General features: G+C 44.3%; 1 protein-coding gene across 5 annotated transcripts in view; it reads left to right on the top strand.

The window, feature by feature from the left end:
- Positions 1–20,118, top strand: part of ARMC9 (armadillo repeat containing 9) — a 145,204-nt gene that overhangs the window by 116,408 nt on the left and 8,678 nt on the right. For 2 of the 5 annotated variants that reach the window (XM_061188375.1, XM_061188384.1), the window contains exons 20-21: positions 5,625–5,729; positions 16,550–16,665. In XM_061188375.1, coding sequence (XP_061044358.1) covers positions 5,625–5,729; positions 16,550–16,665 — 221 coding nt within the window. Of the gene's footprint in view, positions 1–5,624; positions 5,730–16,549; positions 16,780–20,118 lie in introns of those variants that run through there. The other 3 variants (XM_061188397.1, XM_061188388.1, XM_061188405.1) reach the window with 2 other exon arrangements.

Raw genomic sequence — 20,118 nt, forward strand, 5'->3', positions numbered from 1 at the left:
TAACAGGGTCTTGGACTTGAGGATATGGGGAGGGGGAGGGGTAAGATGTGACAGGGTGAGAGAGTGGCATGGACATATATACACTACCAAATGTAAAATAGGTAGCTAGTGGGAAGCAGCCGCATAGCACAGGGAGATCAGCTCGGTGCTTTGTGACCACCTAGAGGGGTGGGATAGGGAGGGTGGGAGGGAGGGAGATGCAAGAGGGAAGAGATATGGTAACATACGTATATGTATACCTGATTCACTTTGTTATAAAGCAGAAACTAACACACCATTGTAAAGCAATTATACTCCAATAAGGATGTTTAAAAAAAAAAAAAGTTTTTAAATTTTCAATAAAAATCCAGTTTATCAAATTTTCCTTTTTATGGATTGTACTCTTGGTATCAAGTATAAGAACGCTTTGCCTTGCCATGGGTCCTGAAGATTTTCTCCTATTTTTTTCTAACAATTTGATAGCTTTACATTTAAGTCCATGGTCCATTCTGAGTTAATTTTTATATAAGGTGTGAGAATTAAAGTAAGGTTCTTTTTTTTTTTTCCTATGCATGTCCAGTTGCTCCAGCACCACTTGTTTTTTTTTTTTGTTTATTTGTTTGTTTCAATAACAATGGCTGGCATTTATTAGTCACTTACAATGTATCTGGCACTTTTCTAATGTACAGTTTTCAGAAGTGTCCTATGAGTTAGATTCTATTATTACCATGATTTTACAGGTAAGGAAACTGAAAGGTAGATGGAATAAACTGTACAAAGTCCAATGGCAGATGATCATCAGAGCCCATGTTTCTAGCCTATGTGCTCTACTATCTCCCATATAGAATATTTTACCTTCTCTAGTATTAAGATATTTTATGATAATTTTAGATTTTAAAAGTTTCCTCAATGATAATTTACTTTTTCACACCGAGAGATCTGTTCCAGTTTGCAGCAATCTAGTCAATAATTCAAAATTTTCATTATTGAATCTTGGGGCAGCACCACTTGTTGAAAAGACTATCCTTCCTCTGTTGAACTACTTTTTTTTTTTTTTTTTAAACTTTGGGTTTATTTATTTAATTAATTAATTTATTTATGGCTGTGTTGGGTCTTCGTTTCTGTGCGAGGGCCCCCTCTAGTTGCGGCAAGTGGGGGCCACTCTTCATCGCGGTGCACGGGCCTCCCATCATCGCGGCCTCTCCTGTTGTGGAGCACAGGCTCCAGATGCGCAGGCTCAGTAATTGTGGCTCACGGGCCTAGTCGCTCCGCGGCATGTGGGATCTTCCCAGACCAGGGCTCGAACCCGTGTCCCCCGCATCGGCAGGCAGACTCTCAACCACTGCGCCACCAGGGAAGCCCCTGTTGAACTACTTTTTGCACCTTTGTCAAAAATCAGTTGGGCGTATTTGTGTAAGTCTGTTTTGAGGTTCTCTGTTTTGTCCAGTTGATCTATATCTCTCTCCCTCTGCCAATACCACATAGTCTTGATTCTGGTAGCTATATAATGTCAACTGGAAAAAAAGTGCACAACCTAAAAGTTGAGAGTTATGTTTTATTTGGGGTCTTTACTGGGGACTATAGCCTGGGAGACAGCCTCTCAGACAGCTCTGAGGGACTGTTCCAAAGAGTTAAGGGAGGCACTGGATATAATAGGAGCTTTTGCTGGGGAGGAGAATGTAGTCGAACATCAAAAGATTACTACTAATCACAAAAAAAATTTTTAAAAACGGACATCTCAAGTTAATGACTTTAGTGCTTTTCAGTGTATGGGAAGATGCAAGAGCCTGGGCTCATTGAAATTACCGTTTTGATATTCATCTTAACTATCTAGGGCCAGTACCCTGTTTTTTTCCATCCTGAATTCCCCGCAGGGTGCACCAGCAGGGGTGGCTGCAGTGGCTGATGACTTTATGGCCACAGCATCCTTTGTCTGCTGAAATGGCAGACGACATTCTTTGCCTACAATAATAAGTCTTGAAATCAGGTAGACTGATTCCTCCCACTTTATTCTTCTTTTTCAAAATTGTCTTAGCTATTCTAGTTCCTTTGCCCCTTCCATATAAATTTTAGAGTAGTCTTGTACCCATCTACAGAAAAATCTTGCTGGGATTTTTATAGAAATTACATTAAACTTGTATATCAACTTGAGGAGAATTGACATTTTAACTAAGTTGGGCTTCTAATTCATGAACAAGTTTATGTCTTTCCATTTATTTAGACCTCCTTTGATTTCTTTCTTTAGTGTTTTGTAGTTCTAAGCATACAAGTCCTATACATGTTTTGTTAGATTTACACCTAAATATTTCTTATTTTATTGTGTGTGTGTGTGTATAAGCAATTGTAAATTATATTGTATTTTAAATCAGAGTCTTAATTTAAGACTAGTATGTAGAAATTGATTTTTGTGTGTTTATCTTATATCCTGTGACCTTGCTGAACTCACTTATTAGTTCTTCGAGTTTTGGGAGGTCAATTCCTTGGGATTTTCTACATAGACAATCATGTCATCTGCAAATAAAGACAATTCTATTTCTTCCTTTCTGATCTGTACGCTTCCTATTTCCTTTTTTGCCTTCTTGCTCTGTCTAGAACTTACAACACTAAGAATGGTGAGAGTAGAAATCCTTCCCTTGTTCCCAGTCTTAGGGGGAAGGCATCCAGTCTTTCACCATTAAGTATAATGTTAAATACAGGTTTTCTATAGATGTTCTTTATCAAGTACCCCCCATTCCTATTCTTCTGAGTTTTTGGTCATGAATGGATATTGAATTTTGTCATGCTTTTTCTTCATCCATTAATATAATCATGTGATTTTTTTCTTCTTAAGCCTGTTAATCTTGTAGATTACAATGATTAAATTTTGAATACTGAACCAGACTTGCATCACTAGAACAAACCCCACTTGGTCATTGTATATAATTTTTTTAGCATATTGATCTATTGGTCTATTCTATTTGCCTATATTTTGTTAAGGATTTTTTTTCATTTTCCTTTTACTTGGTTGTTAAGGATTTTTGCATCTTTATTTATGATGGATATTTGTCTGTATTCTTTTTATAAAAGTACTATCATTGCCTGGTTTCAGTACCAGGGTAATACCAGCTTCATAAAATGAATTAGGAATTATTTCTTCCTCTTCCATTTTTGGAGAACATTGTGTAGAATTGGTGTTAACTTTTTTAAAAGTTTGGTAGAATTCTCCAGTGAAACCATGTGGGCCTGGAGACTTCTTTGGGGGAATTTTTAAATTAGGAATTCAATTTTCTTAATAATTATAGGATTATTCAAGTCCTCTGAGAGGCTTGGTGTTTTTTATCTAAGTTGTCAAATTTATGTACAGTTGCTCATAGTAATCCCTATTATCCTTTTTTTTTTTCATTTTTTTAAAATCTTTTATTTATATAAGTGTGAACTCTGCCTGTGTGGATTTCTACCTGATAATCCATTAATATCAACATTTATTTTCATGCTCACATTGTCCCCATTTGGCCAGTGGAAACCCCACCAAGTTAGCTCTCATGCATTATATAATTTAATTGTACATTATTTGTTACGAAAAAATTGAACTAACATATCTTTTCAAACAGTGAAAAAGAACAAAAAGTGACAAGGGCCTAAGAGAAGACAGTGACAAGTAGAAAAGAAATTTAGAAGTATATAGGTGGCAAAATTGTGATGATTAACTTGGTATGGGCCTATTATCCTTTTGATGTCTGCAGGTCTGTAGTGATATCTCCTGTTTCATTCCTGATATCGGTAATTTGTGTCTTCTTTTTCTTTGTCAGTCTTGCTACAGGTTTGACAATTTCATTAATCTTTTCAAAGAATCAGCTTTTAGTTTTACCAATTTTCTCTGTTGTTTTTCCGTTTTCCTTTTCATCGATATCTGCTCTTCTCTTTATTATTGCCTTCCTTTTGTTTGCTTTGGGTTTACTTTTCTATGTTCTTGAGACTTCCTGTTTTTTTAATTTGTTTCAAGAATGTTTGTGATTGCTCACTGAAGCCTTTTCATGATGGTTGCTTTAAAATTTTTTCAGACAATTCTAGCATCTCTGTATCTTGATGTTGGCATCTCTTGATTGTCTCTTAATTCATTTTGAGAGCACGCTGGTTCCTGGTATGATGAATGATTTTTTATTTAAACCCAGATATTTTGGATACTATTTTATGAAACTTTTATCTTATTTTAAACCTTCTCTTTTACCTGGCTTCTTCTGACACTGCTCTGGCAGAGGAGCAGGGGCTCCTCCTCATTACTGTTAGGTGTGAGTAGAAGTCCAGGTTCTGTGGTCGGCCTCTGTTGACACCCCGGGGAGCGGGGGAGGAGACTCCTTGTTACCGCAGGACAGGGGTGGGAGTTCTCTATCCCTGCTAGGCCGCCACTAACACCTCCCCGACTGGAAGAGGTGGTAGGAATGCCTTGTGACTGCCCCCCTACATGGTCTCCCCGACACCACAGGAACATGGTGAAACGTGGCAGTGGTGAACGTCTTGAGTCTCCACCAGGCCTCCTCTGACACCGTTCCTGGTTGGGGGGCAGGGACATCTCATTACTGCAGAGTGGGGGTGGAAGTCCAGGCTCTCCACCTGGTCTCTACTCTCCCCTCGGGGTAGGGGGGCTTCATTACCACCCAGCAGGTGGTGATGAAACTCCCCCTCCCTACTTGTCCCTCTCTGATATCACCCCAGTGGGGGTTACTGGGGTACCTCGTCACAGCCTGGTAAGGGCAGAAGTCTCAGTGCCCTGATGCCCTTGCTGGTGTGGTTGTGGGTGGGATGACGGTGTTTGCTCCGGTGTTTGGTTCGTGTCTAAAAGTTCCATCATGCTGGGCTCCCCGTTTCCTGGTTCTTTGGCTAGACGGAGTAGGCTTTGGGGGACTTTTTTTGTCTTCACCATGCTCGTTTCTGGGTTGCTGGCTTCTTCAGCGCCAAGTCTGGAATCTCTAAGGCAAAAAGTAAACCCAGGGGACTCACCACCTTTTATTCCTTGTGTTTCAGGATACCCAGCCAGTCTGCCCCCTCCTCTCCATCTCTCAGGGTCTCATATTTATTTTGTACATAATGTCCAGTGTTTTTGGTTGTACTTAGTGGGAAGAACAGGGAAAAATATGTCCACTCCATCTTCCCAGAAGCAAAACAGTTCTTCTCTTTTTGCTGAGTCTTCTTATTGACTGTAAACTGCGTAAGAAGAGCAAGCCTATAATATACAGTTTTGTATCCTCTGTAAGGCCTGTGCACATGGAGGTGCTTAGTAGTTATTTGTAGACTGGCTGATTTGGCTGTTCACATGGCACCTTGACCTCACAGAGAAAAACATTCTGAGAACTGTACCTAGGAGAGACCATTCAACAGCATCTTGTTGAACCTCTTCCCACCTGTGGCCGTGGAAGTGTTCATTAGGCGCCCAGCTTCCTAAAGAGGTGGGTTGGCATTTTCCCTTTCATCTTCACAGAGGTTGTGAGCGGAGGTTGTGAGCGGAGGGCAGACGGCCCTGGAGAACCTTTGAAATGCAAACCCACAAGCCGCTGCTGTTGGGCTAAGGTCTTCCCATTTCATGAGGTGCCCACTTGGGGAGCCGCCCTCTGGGAACTTGCAGCGAGGGAGGGGTCCAGAGCACTCACCCCGTGTCTCCTTTGAAACAGGAGGACCATGACACTATGGAAGCCGATCTGGACAAAGATGAACTGATCCAGCCCCAGCTTGGAGAGCTCTCAGGCGAGAAGCTTCTGACCACGGAGTACTTGGGCGTAAGTACCGTGCGAAGCGGGTGGGGACCCCGAAATAGAAAGGAGAGATGGACCATTGATGGACTTAGCATTTGCAGTAACACATAAGGTTTGGTATGGTCTGTTATGATACTGCGTTTATGAGAAGATATGTGTTAGCCAGCTCGCTTCCAGGGGCCCTGAAGTGCACAGCGGCCCTAGTTACTATTCTAAACAGACCCGCTGGTGAACAGAAGGCGGTTAGAGTATAACTAAAAGGCACACTCCAGAGCCTTCGTAACATCTGAGGGTAAGCCCGTCCTTCGTAGTAATCATCTACCCGTCCAGCGTCTTGGTTTTCTTGTGCCTTATCCGTGAGAAGGGAAGACTGCTGCAGGTTTGTCAGTTGTCAGCACACAGGTGATGGCTGAAGCCATCCCAGCAGGTGAGGTCGCCCACTGAGGGAGGCGGAGGGTGGAGAGGGAGGGAGGGCGGGGCTGAGGGCAGGGGGCGAGTCAGCATGTCAGGCGCAGGAGAAGGAAGACGGGCCCCTGAGAAGGACAGAAAGTGAACAGTCAGAGAGGCTTGCGGAGAACCCGGAGAAAGCAGTGTCACGGAAACCAGGAGGGAGGGGTGTTTCCGGATGGGCTGAGTGGTCAGTCAAAGCACCAAGAGGCCTGTGGAGTCACACGTCTGTGAGGGGCCATAATCTGAACTCCCCGACGACCCCGATGCTCCGGGAACGCCTTGCTACCACCCACCAGCTAGATAGGGAAGGGTGTGAGTTGGGGGAGCTGCCGACTGGCTGGGAGAGGACGGCAGCGTCGGGGGCCCAGGTGTCTCGTGGAACCTTGATCAGAGAACACATGGGTGAGCAGGTGGGATGCTGCAGGGTAAGGTTTCTGAAGGGAGGAGCAATTGCACAGGATGAGGCCAGTTCAGACTGAAGCCCCCTGACAGATGGCTGAGCACATAGGAGTGAAGGCCATTGGTATTAAAAGGAGCTCCTGGAATTTTGAAGCTGGTGGTTGACTGGGTCAGTTACAAGGACGCTGAAATCTCCTCAGATTGGACAGGTCGGTGTTGGAGCTGGGAGCCAGACTCTCCACAACTGAAGCAAAGACAGTGACTTGGGAAGGAAAAAGGTGGCGGGTGCAGGTGGCGTGAGCCTTTCCAGGGCAGGTGGAAGCAGAAAGCACCTGTCCATTCCCATTGCTGCCCTGTCCAGGCCCTCATCACCTCACCCTGGGCACTGGTCTCCCTGGTCACCTGGGCCTGGTCTTCCTCATCGTTCAAGGAGTTTCCAGGGGCCCCAGGCTGGAGTCAGTATATGCTGGCAGAACTTGAAGTTGGAGGACAGCCAAGGGCCCAGTCATGGGGACGTTGTCAGCGAGGGTTTTGGAGTTTACTCTGCATGAGCTGGGAAGTTGTTGGAGGGCGCAGAGCAGGGGAGTACTCAGTTTGACTTACGTTTTACTATATTAACTTCTATTTTCACTCTGGCTGCTTTGTGGAGAATAGACCGTATGGGGCAAGAGTTAAAGAAGGGAGGTGACTTAGGAAGCTGGGTGACCACTGGCCCCTAGTCATGGACAAGTGCCTGTAGCCCGCCACTGTCCCCAGAAACAACTCAGGGATCAAAGGAACCTAACTGACTGCGGAGGCTCCATTACGTTAAGTCAAGTGGGGAGGTAGGTGCTTGAGAAGGGACGGAAGTGAGGCCATCCAGGTTCCAAACTGCTGATGGAAGTCTTGAGCCCTGACTAGGCCTTTGCTTCCCTTTGGAAGAACACTGGATTTGTCAGGGAAGGACTGAGCTCCATTTGACAGGACGTGCATTTTTTTTTTCAATTTATTTATTTTTTATTTTATTTATTTGTGTCTGTGTTGGGTCTTCGTTGCTGCGTGCGGGCTTTCTCTAGTTGTGGCGAGCGGGGGCGACTCTTCGTTGTGGTGCGCGGGCTTCTCACCACGGTGGCTTCTCTTGTTGCGGAGCACGGGCTCTAGGCGTGCGGGCTTCAGTAGTTGTGGCACGCAGGCTCAGTAGCTGTGGCTCGCAGGCTCTAGAGTGCAGGCTCAGTAGTTGTGGCTCACGGGCTTAGTTGCTCCGCAGTGTGTGGGATCTTCCCAGACCAGGGCTCAAACCCGTGTCCCCTGCACTGGCAGGCAGATTCTTAACCACTGCGCCACCAGCGAAGCCCTGGACGTGCATTTTTAAAAGCAAGATTCTCATGCTTCATGGGCAGGTGGTGAGGAAAACAGAAGGCAAGTTGGCGGGGCTTCTCTGGAGGGTGGTGGCAAAGCTGTCGAGAACTCAGCCCTGAGATGCTGGGACTTTCCCACAGACACCACTGCACAAGCACGCGAGAGTCAGCAAGGATGTTCAGACAGAAACCCCAGTACAGCCCCTCCGCTAAATAGCTTTTAGCACCTCTGCACAGTGAAATGCCGCAGGTGAGATCTTATGTTGTTATGGTGAAGATTTTTAACAGCAACAACGAAAACAAGACACCGAACACGCTGGAACTGCCACTTTAATCTTGCAGGTTGGTGAGGCACAAAGGGACAGAGCTTTCAAATCAACCAATAATCCAGCTTAATGGTGTCATTTTACCATAGCCTGCAGTTCTAAATCTCCTTAATGCATAGGTATTGTTCTTTTACCAGAAGGAAATATTTAGAAAAGTTCCACACATGCTTGTTTATCTCATTGGTGTCAGTTACTTTTTGGTGGCAATGTGAGTGGTAAGAATGAAGTACAGAAAGAATTCGTTATAGGGACGTGAAGACCAAGGTTATTAGTTTCCTAGGGCTGCAGTAACAAATTACCATAAACTGGACGGCTTAAAACCACAGAAATGTATTCTCTCACCGTTCTGGAGGCCAGAAGTCCACAATCAAGTTATCAGCACAACCGCACTCCCTCCGAAGGCTCTAGGGGGGAATCTTCCTTGGTCTTGCACCTTCTGGCGGCTCCAGACCCTCCTTGGCTTGTGGCTGTGGGACTCCGGACTCTGCCTCCTTCTCCAGTGACTTTCTCCTCTTCTCTTTGTGTTCTCTTGTCTCTTATGACACTCTTCACTGGATTTAGGATAATCTAGGATGATCTCTTCATGTCAAGATCCCTAATGTAACTACATCTGCAAAGACTGTTTATCCAAATCAGGCCACGTTCACAGGTTCCCGGGGTTAGTACATGGACAGATCTGTTGGGGGCCACCATTCGACCCACTAGACCAGGTCACCATAGGATCTCATGTGGAAACACTTTAAAGTTTTATTAGAAAACTTACTGTTGAGCAGTAATCGCTGAGGTTATAGGTACACTCCCCATTTTGCTGTCTTTGTTCATTAGACTCCTCAGCTGCCCTCAGTCACCCAGTCTTTTTTTTTTTTTTTTTAATTAATTAATTAATTATATTTTTGGCTGCGTTGGGTCTTTGTTGCTTCGCTTGGGCTTTCTCTAGTTGCGGCGAGCAGGGGCTACTCTTCATCGCGGTGCGTGGGCTTCTCATCGCGGTGGCTTCTCTTGTTGCAGAGCACGGGCTCTAGGCGCGTGGGCTCAGTGGTTGTGGCGCACGGGCTTAGTTGCTCCGCGGCATGTGGGATCTTCCCGGACCAGGGATCGAACCCGTGTCCCCTGCATTGGCACGCGGATTCTTAACCACTGCGCCACCAGGGAAGCCCAGTCACCCAGTCTTGATTTGAAATTGACAGCCGGCCAGCGCTATGAGCTCACCTCACCTGCCCACCTTTGGCTCTGGTGGTTCACACGGGGGTTGTGCCCTCATACCTGCTAACTGCTTGTGTCAAACGAGGGAACCTGCCAGAGATAGAAGGCGTTGCATTTCACTAGGGAATGGGCACCCCAAAAATCACAATTCACGCCTCCCATTCTGATGTACTAGGTAGATTGTAGGTTTTTCAAGATCAGTGGAAAGCTGTTGACTTTTAGAAACTTGTATTCAAAAATTTTTCATTGAACCTGTGCCATCTGCCTAACACACAGCAGAATGCTGGCAAAGTTTCTCAAGCTGTTATCTTCCAGAAGTTTACAGAAGATGACACAGAGCAGATAAAACTATGCTGTTGATGAGGGATGGAGGGTCAGGGGGTTGACGGGTATCATCCTGTGATGTCAGAGCTGGCCATCGAAGGTGGGTTAAAATAGAGTCTAGGCTCCAGCCCCGACCTCCTTACCATAATCCCAGGAGCGGTTATTGTACACACCAGTGATTTAAAAACTATAATACTAGTTAGGGCGTGAGTGGGGAGGTGCAGTGAGGGCAGCCTGCCAGGGTGTCGAGGGGATGGACGGGAGCCCTTCCCAGGATGCCTGGACCCATGGCTCCCCGCTTGCTGGGCATTGACGGCCACCCCACGCCCTGCAAGGCCACACTCGCCACCTGTCCTCACCCCCCCCAAGTTCAAGCAGATGGCGCCTGCGCACTGCAGAGCCCGGGCCATGGAGAAGCTGACGACCGCGGGGAACTCAGGGAAAGCTTGGGCAGAACAAGCCGCTTTTCCTGGGCTTGCCTGAGAGTGGTGGTGGTCACATCAAATGTATCCGTTCACTCATAATTCTGGTGAAAAACAGCACCCTTTTGTGTTTCTTCTTCAGGCCGTGATCAGCAGCAGGTCAAGATTGATGACTTGCCAACTTGTTGCTTGGTTATTTCTAAATTTTTTAGAATCGTCCATATTATGCCGAATAATCACTTAGTTCTTCGTAAAAAGAGTGCCCTGACTTAAATATCTTCAATACCCTGGGTAAAGGAGTGTAGATATTTATCATAGGATCTCAGTTTTTTTGTTTTTATTTTGAAGTTTAAACTTTGTTCAGTTACCTTTAACAACAGTCATAGGCGTGCCTTAAATTAGTCGGGCTCACTTTCTGGGTCAAGTCCTGTGCTGATTGCTTCACACATCTGATTCCATTTATTTAATCCTCCCAACAAAGGATGGGGTAAATTCTGCTCGTATTGCGTGTCATGGATGAGGAAGCTAAGGCTGAGAGGGCTGAGGAGCATTCTCAGGTGTTATCGGAGCCTGCTTGCTCTTTACCACTAAGCTCTGCTGCCTTCTGGGAGAACTGTTGATTTTCCAGTGAATTCTGTTCCGTATTTGAAAGTTTAGAGTCTCCAACTGTGTGAAATAGTCAAAATTATTATATGGTCCAATCTTTAAGCATAGACTCAGTTTGGAGGGGGAATGCCTGGTGTCAATGCTAATCACTCCCTTTCCACACTTTCTTTTCTGCCAAGTTGGTTTAGAGATCTCCTAAAGAGCTGGTTAAAGCAGGGGTCCTGGCCCAACCTCCAGACAGTCTGAGTGTGTGGACCTGGCCCCAGGAATCTGCATCTTTATTACACCCCTCAGTGGTTCTAAAGCCAGCATCTGGGCCATGGAAACATTGCCACGTGGGCAGACCTCAAGGTTAACGGGGCCTCAGCACGGGAAGTGGGTGCAGCTGGCCAGGGGGCAGGGCCAGCCTGCCGGAGACAGGGAAGAAGTTTGGATGCCTGCAGCTGGCCCTGTTTTACTCGCAGTGAAAACCAAAACCAGAGAAGGAAGGGCCTCAGTTTCCAATTTTTCCTTTTTTTTTTGTTCAAATTTGTCTCCACTTTGGGGTTTTTTTCTAATCACTTTTCAACCAATTATTCCTGCTCTGCCTGACTCTGATGATTGAAAAGTCACTTGGAACTAACTAAAAAGTCCATATTCCTATGTGTGAAAACACAACCAAACAAGCAGGGGGAAGAATCCCCAACCCCCAAAGATTCCAAATCCTTTTCTTTTTCAGTTTGTTTCTGGGATTCTTTTTTCTGATTGCAAAAGAAATAAATGCTTATTACTGAAAAGTCAAAAGTAAGCACAGCATAAACAACCACCATAATAATTCTGTCCACCCAGAGATAACCACTGTTCCCTCTAGTTTCCTTTCATTTATCTCTGTATCTCATCTTTCCTTTGTCAGTTGGTATTGAGCTCATCTGCAAGTAGCAGGGTTTCCAGCCTTATCAGAACCCAGGCTCGTCTCTTGCCTTCTTTCACCCAGCCCGTCAGAAGGGAAGATCCAGGTTTTGTGGGCCCTCCAGTTTACAGGGTTTTGCAGGCCTTCTTTAAAACAACGGAATACAAGGTTTAGGTATAAAAGTGAATACGTAGAATGAGACTAAGAAAAATAAATCACAGTCAAATTCAAATTTTGAGAACTGACAGATCGATAACCAATAAGGATCTACTGTATAACACAGGGAACTATACTCAATATCTTGTAATAACCTATAATGGAAAAGAATCTGAAAAAGAATAGATATATGTATAACTGAATCACTTTGCTGTACACCTGAAACTAACACAACATGGTAAATCAACTATAGTTCAATTTTTTTTAAAAAAAAAAGTAGGTAAAGGGAAAAAAGAAAGAACTGACATGTATCACAAACAGAAAAATAATGTTTTATTAACTAGCTGCTTGCCACGTGCTTCATAGTTTTCTTTCCGGATATTTTTTGTTTTATACTCTACAGTAGATTGCCTCTACATATGTGACAACGAGTTTGTAATATTTTCTACAGAGAAAGAAAAGAAAATTAGTCCTTCCTGTAATGTATTTGATCAGCTTTGTTTCTTATTATTGATAGATTTGAAATTTTTCTTTTGGCCTCACATTTGGTTTTATGGTAATGCTGTGTAAATTTTTAGGATTGTTGTTAAATTTGAGAAAACCATCCTCAAACTTCTTTCATAAAGAAACTGGAAGATTTGGGGGCATTTCAAGTTTTCTTGTGCACTGGCTCTTCATAAATTCTCTGATGAAGTGTGGAATTCCTAGAAGCCACTTCCACACCAGGACAGCTAGCGATGGTTTGGCTATGCACAGAAGTGACTGGGAATCATATTTCCCACTAAACTCAAATTAAAGGTCACCTTGATTCACCGTCCTTTTAGCTAAGTTCTAAATTGACTTTGGCCATTCCAACACCATGAGGGAGAGTATGGCAAGGGAAGTGAGAGTAGAAAGAAACAGCAGTTTTAAGTGACTGCAATTGAAACATGCTACTTCTGCAAATTTTACAAAAACCATATGAGCACATTGCCAGGGCTCTTTCCAGGGCTGTGAAGCTTTGGTTTCATTAGCTCCATGGGAGCTCTGCCTGGTGCATTGACCCTTCATTCACATGCTTGTTGCCTCTTGGTCATAAGACGATGGATGCAGCTCCTGGCACAAATCATGATAAAGTCAGGAGGAAGTCAAGCGTGCAGGCCAGCCAAATCCACCCCCTCTACAGTGCTTTTCCCAAAGCTACTTCTGGCGTCCCCCACTTACTTCTTTTTTTTTTTTTTTTTTATTGGAGTATAATTGCTTTACAATGGTGTGTTAGTTTCTGCTTTATAACAAAGTGAATCAGCTATACATATACATATATTACCATATCTCCTCCCTCTTGCATCTTCCTCCCACCCTCCCTCCCCACTTACTTCTTACTGGTCAGAACTGGGCCACATGGCCCCTAGCTGCAAGGGAGTCTGGAAAGGTGTTTTTAAGTAGACGCATTTCTGGGCCCACAAAATCAGAGGGCTCTTGGTCAAGAAAGAGGGAATGAGTATTAGGTGGCCAGCTAGCAGTGTCTCCTTCAGCTTCCAGGTTGTTTTCCATGTGTATAGATGGACATATTGTGTGCCTGTATTTTCTAACAAAACTTCATACTGCTCTATAGCATGTCATAATTGCTTTAACTGATTCACCAATACTCAAAAACTAATAAATGGGAAATTTTTTACCTAAATTGACATGTTGACCATCTTTTACTACAGAATAAATTACGTTCAGCTAAATCATATGCTGCATTTTTTTTCTAATTGTGGTTAAACATGCTGTATTTTTTTAGTAGCAGAACCTTTTTTCAAACAGCATCTCCATCCGTAACACAGATGGAAGCTGAGTTCCTTTGATGAGTAGGGTGGTTGTCAGGAACCCTTTCTCTTCTCTCCCAACAACCCCTGAAGCATTTCTGTGGAAATAGCACGTTGTTGGTAGATACACTTTAAGAACTTTCCAGCCCAAAAAGACTCCTTTGCAAAGTGAGGTGCCCAGAGAGGGCCCTGGAGCCCTTGTGGACCCCTCCGTGGCTCCCCACATGCACAGTGGTTTGTGAGGTGAACAGGAAACAAGCCCTCTGGAAAGAGCTGCTCTGAGACACCGAGCGCCTAACACAGTCGTTCTGGGCCCTCACACCAACCCTGTTAACCAGAGACCTTTCCTCAGGCCTTCTGACGACACACCGGATGGTTCTGCCCACAGGCCTGACCCAGTTTCCTCATCCACTGGAGAGGACAAATACCACCCACCTTAGATTGTTTCTTAGGCCTGTGAAGTTTTAGGGAGATGGTGTGGCTGACAGGGTTTTCCAAAGGCTGAAACACTCTCAAATATGTGCTGTGTTCTCTCTCCTCTAGGAAGGAGTTGGGAGGGGTGAGCTGGGAGGGACGGTGGAACAGGGAGGAGGCAGGGGGCGTGGGGGGCTAGCAACCCACACACTCGCTGTCTCCCTCTCCAGCGCTTAAGACTGAGCCTTCCTATCCTAGCCCTCTGTGGAAGGACCCGGGTGTCTGTCTGACTGGCATAATGGAGGGGGAGAGAGAAGCCCCGGGTGGTCCTAAGGTACTGTTGAATATTGGCCTGAAGGAACCTGCTCTGGTGATGGGGGCGGACATGTGAATTTGACCCTAGGTACTAGACGGGGACAGCGGGACAGAAGGGAAGTCGGAGGAGAAGCAGACAGCAGTATTAAGTGATGGCAGTTAAAATAGCCTTCTTTTGCAAATTTCACAAGAGATATTAAGAGAGGTGAAACTGCATATTCGTTCTTATTTGGGAAGCTTAATTATGTTCCATTTCCTCCAAGAGGGTAGGGGCCTCCCCCCTCCTCTCTCCTGCCTTTCTCCCCTTCACACCCCCTTCCCTCTCCCCCCACCCGCTCACCAACCCCTCCAGTTGGTAGCTTTCCCCCACAGCACAGGTGAGGCCTAGCGATGCTCTCCCAGAGGAAATGGGCCTTTTTTTTTCTTCTTCCTACCTCAAATACTAGATAAACCCAAATAACTTTTAAGTAAAATCAGGAAATCAAAGACGTTATTCCAATTAAAAATTTTTCTTTAACTTTTTATTTGGAAATAATTACAGATTCACGGGAAGTTGAAAAAGTAGTACAGAGAGGTCCCGTGAACCCTTCACCTGGCGTCCCCAGTGGTGGCTGTAGCATGTATTGAACCAGGAGATTGATGTTGGTACAATCCACAGACTTCATTCAGATTTCACCAATTTTACAGTGATTTCTTTTTTAAACAGTTTTTCTTAATTATTAACATAATATAACCATATTACAGAAAACTCGGAAAATAGAGAGGAAAAAAATTATTCTTGGTTCACTGTCCTATGTAGCCACTATGATCGTTTTAGTGTTCATTTCCGTCCAGTCTTTTTGTGTACTTTTAGCATAATGGAAAGCATCATTTATGTACAATATTATAACCTGACTTAACAATGTTTTAAATAAACATTTTTCTTCATAACCTAGTCTTTATCATTGTACATGGCCATGTAATATTTCAAATGAATATGCCATATTTTACTTAATTATTCCCCTATTACTAGACAGTTAGATTGTTCCAGTTTTACTGTGTAATGATTTTGTAACATATAGCTTTATTTAACATCTTCCGTATTTTGGATTCTTTCTCTAGGGTTTAACACCCAAAGATATGAACACTTTAATGACTCTTGATATAAAATGCCAAATTACTTTCCAGAAGAGCTGTCTCAAATTTCCATGCCACTGACATTTTAAACTATTGTCAGAAGTGGATGGGGTCGTTTCTTTAATTGTCACTCATTTAATAATTGGAGAATGATACATTTTTTGTAAAGCTGTAGTTTCTAGTCACTTATAAAGTTGATAATTTTTTCTTCTCTTTACTGGTGATTCTTTTTATTTTGTGACTTGGCTGTTTGAATTCTTTGCCCAGTGTTTTACTTACTGATTTGTAAGAACTCTTTATCTAATGAAAATCTTAAGCTTTCATCTGTTAAACGTGCTGCAAATATTTCTTCCCAGTTCATTGTTTACCTGTTAATTTGGTTTATCATTAAATTACTGTGTATGTGGAAATGTTAATTTTTTTTTTTTAAGTTAGCGACTATGCAAATATCCATTAATGGGGATTTTTTTTTTTTTTTAATGGCTGTGTTGGGTCTTCGTTTCAGTGCGAGGGCTTTCTCTAGTTGTGGCAAGCGGGGGCCACTCTTCATCGCAGTGCGCGGGCCTGTCACTATCGCGTCCTCTGTTATGGCGGAGCACAGGCTCCAGACGCGCAGACTCAGTAATTGTGGCTCAGGGGCCCAGTTGCTCCGCGGCATGTGGGATCTTCCCAGACCAGGGCTCGAACCCGTGTCCCCTGCATCGGCAGGCAGACTCTCAACCACTGCGCCACCAGGGAAGCCCGAAATGTTAACTTTTTATGAAACCAAATCTGTCCGTCTTCTTTCCCTTCTTACTTTCAAAAGTCAGTCCTCTCCAGAGATGTGATAAGTTACTATATCCAATTGTTTTCTTCTCCTTTTTCCGTGGTTTGATTTTGTTTTTTTAATTTATACTGCTAAATGGTATAATATGAAAACCTAAGCAGATTTTCCCCGAAATTTTCTGTTTAGCTGAATGATCCGTGTCATGATCCTTCCTCACTTATTTGCAAATCCTCTTATTACTATAGATTATTAAATGTAGTGAGTTAGAGCGTCTAGGTCAGCTCTCAACTGGATGATTTCTCCAGCCCTGTTTCCTCTTTGCTTCCACCAGATCATGACCAACACGGGGAAGGCGAGGCGGAAGGGGGCGGCCGGCGTGCAGTGGGGCGGCCCCGAGCCCCTGCGCCGGCCCGTCACTCCCAGCGGCCCCAGGACCGGGTACCCAGCGTAAGTCCGGGTACTAAAGGAGGCAGGGATTTACTTTCTTAAGCTTTGTTTTGATTAACTGCAGTGTAAGATGTACGTATTTTAAAAATTCAAAATAAAATTTCATATCGAAAAGCATTTATCTCTTTATTATTTATCTTTTGGGGATTTTTTGAAAGGAAAGAGGTTGTCTCCCTCTTCCCCACCCCCACCCCCATGTCTCTCAGGGTCTCCAAGCCACTTACAGCGTTTATCAAGGAGAAGGCTGGTGTTGGCCAATGTGATTCTGAAGGAAAGGACCAAAAGGAGTAGTGGGTCTACCCAGAAAGGACTCTTGTTCTTTTCTGCAGCCTCTCACCGTAGCACCAGGCCCTTTGTTGGGAGGGAGTGTCACAGTTTAAGATGCCGTCAGCTTATTTCTAGATGACTCTATAAAGCACCGATATGCATTTTTGGCTGCCAAGCCTTATTCATTCTTCATAGCCTTGCTCCTACCCTGTTTATATAAACAAAACTAGTCTGGTTATCCAGAGCCTCTGGTCTCCCTGGGGACCTGAGGACCTGACCCCCTGGGGGCTCTGGGGGAGCCCCAGGCCAGGCAGTCCAGCTTGGTCAGGGCGAAGCCTCTTCCGTGGTCTGGGTGGCCTCTTCTCCTGTCTGGAGAGAAACAGGTGCAAATAAGGGGATTATAGATAGCAGGCGAAAAACCTACATTTATTCATACAACAAATAGTGGCCGTAAGAGATTTCAGATGAATATGACATATTTTACTTAGTTATCCCCTACAGCTGGGCGGTTTGCTTATTTCCAGGTTTGCTCTAGAGTAATCTTGTAATGAACAGCCCGGCACCAGGGATACAGCAACAAACAAAACACAGAAATGCCTGCCCTTGTAGATCTCTGTGCGTGGACGCGGGGCACTCTGGAGCCCCCGCACCTGCTCTGGTGGAGTTTGGTTGCCCATCCAGGACCTGACCTGTAAATATTTCAGGGCCCATGCTGTGGATGGTGCTCTGAGATCGGTTTGATTTGATTTCAAAACTAGTTATCATGTGCTTCATATTTCAAGGTTTTTATTTTTAATTATTAATGTATAAACTAATATCATGCCTTTTTCTCTTAAACCTACAACCAGTATTTTTTAACCTACAGAAAAGTTGGAAGAATTATTACAATGAAGAGCTTCCAGCTGTTAGCGTTCTGCCACATTTGCGCTCTCTCGCTCTCTCTCTCTCTCTGTGCATACTATATAATTTACACAAATACATATTTTTTTGCTGAACTGTTCGAAAGAAGGTAGCATAGTTTCAGCACACATCTCCTAAGAATAAGAACATCCTTTTACTTAACCACATTATCACACCTGAGAAAGTTAACATTAATTTAATAATATAGCATATAAATATTCCCTAATCGTCCCCAAAATGTCATTTATATCTGAGGGGTTTCGTGTTCATTTTTTGGATCTGGAACATAGCCAAGTGTCAACTACTAGTAAATCCAGTTTATAAATGTAATATCTTTTTGAATGGAAGTAGTAAGAGGAATTAATAAAATTCATCTTGCTTGAGATGGGAAAGAGGACACTGAATCATCATTTTAAAAAATTATTTTAAAATTATTTTTTAAAGTTATTAAAACCCCGGCTTCACAGAGAGGCAACAATAAGATAAGCATATTTAATCAGGAATAAGGGCAAAGGGAATCTAATAAATACAAGATATAACCAATGGGCACAGTTAATTCTTAGGTGAAATGTTCTACCTCATGGAGAGAAAAACAGGACATTTTTCCATGCCTGGGGAGCACATGTGGCTGTCCCCTGACTTGTGGAAGTGGTCCCTGCCAGGAATGAGGGCACCTCATTTTCCTGAAATGATGGACCTTCCCACTCTTAACGAAGCAATTGCCCCATCACCAGCTCTGTCCATCAGGCCAATTTAACAAACAATTTAACAAAATTTATAACACTTCTGTGTGCCAGTTGCTAGGGGTGCAAAAATAAACGATGTGATTCCTGCCCTCAGGAGCACACAGAGCAAGCCACCTAGTAGGGGAGAAAGACAGCGGCTGTTACGCGGTAAGTAGGTGATGACAGAGTGTAGGGGTTCCCCGCAGGCTGGCAGCACAAAGTTAACACTCAGCATCTTCAGGTCAGCTTCTTTAAACAGGTTACATGACTCTCCATGCACAACCAGCGCCCTCTGATAACCCAGTGACGCCGGAAGTGTAGATAAATCAAGAATCTCAGTGATCTCGGGGACACTTTGACAACATGCATTACACACATTCCAGACACTAGTACTTTCGGAGTCAGTAATCCCACTCCAAGGATTTATACTGAGAAGTAATCAGATATTGACAGATACACACACACACACACACACACACATAAACACAAGGGTATTTATTGAAGCATTACTTATATCATGAGAAATAATCTAAATGCCCAAAGTAGGAAGCGGGTTAAATTATTATCCACATAAAATAGTATTGAAAGTAACGTTTCAGAAGAATATTTAATTCATGGAAAGAGCCTCCCAAGACGTTGCTAAGTGAAAAAGCAAATTATAAAATAGTGTGGATCAAGCCTGCTGGCCACATACAGTGATCCCAAGTTGTTTTTTAAAGTATATATTTGCATTTTAAAAAGAGTGAAAGATAGCAAATGTTAATAGGGGTTGTGTCTAGCAGGACATTCTGTATTTTCTATATATTTTCCTAATTTTTCATGATAAACACTGGTTTTAAAATCAAGAAAAGAAAGGTTGAAAATAACGAATACAGTCGCCCCCTGTGTAATGCAGGACCCTCCATCATCCAGCATCGGACGGACGCCTCTCTCCCACCTCCCCTCGGCCAGACCTCACCCTCTGCGGCCCCTAGATCCCCTCTCCCCTGGCACTGCCCAAACGTTGCAACCTCATTTAGCACCTCTTTTGCTCCATCTTCCACCTCCCTCGCTGCCTTCTTTCCCGAGGCCTTTCACCAGGCTCCATGTCTCCAGGCCTCCCTCGCCCTCTTGCCCTCTGGCTCCTTCCCTGCCCAGCCTCCTCTCCCTTCACAGCCCACGTGGTCTGGCGGTGACGTCTGCAAGTTCATGTTTCCACCGCCACAGGTGACCTCCCAGTTTCCAAGCCTGGAGGACACTCTGGCGGTTGCCCCACTGACCACCCCCGGGGAGTTCTCCCACCTCCATCCCACGGCCGCTGTGGGCTGGTCCCCCGACTCTCAACCCTCTTCCTCCTAAAATACTGTGTCCTGCAGGCCCCTGTTAAGGACCCCATCCCATCCTGCTGGTTCTCTGGTTTCCCTTACACGCAGCTGACACCCAAGTCTCTCCCTCTAGCCCAGACTTGCCCCCCCAAGTGCTAGATGTGTCCTCACAGCACCCCCAGTTCAGCCTTTTCCGGATGAACACCACAGTCTTCTGAGCCCCCTGCTTCAGGGAGTGGCATTAATACCCCCAGACA

The sequence above is a fragment of the Eubalaena glacialis genome, chromosome 1 (assembly GCF_028564815.1).
Source record: "Eubalaena glacialis isolate mEubGla1 chromosome 1, mEubGla1.1.hap2.+ XY, whole genome shotgun sequence".
NCBI classification, from domain to species: Eukaryota; Metazoa; Chordata; class Mammalia; order Artiodactyla; family Balaenidae; genus Eubalaena; species Eubalaena glacialis.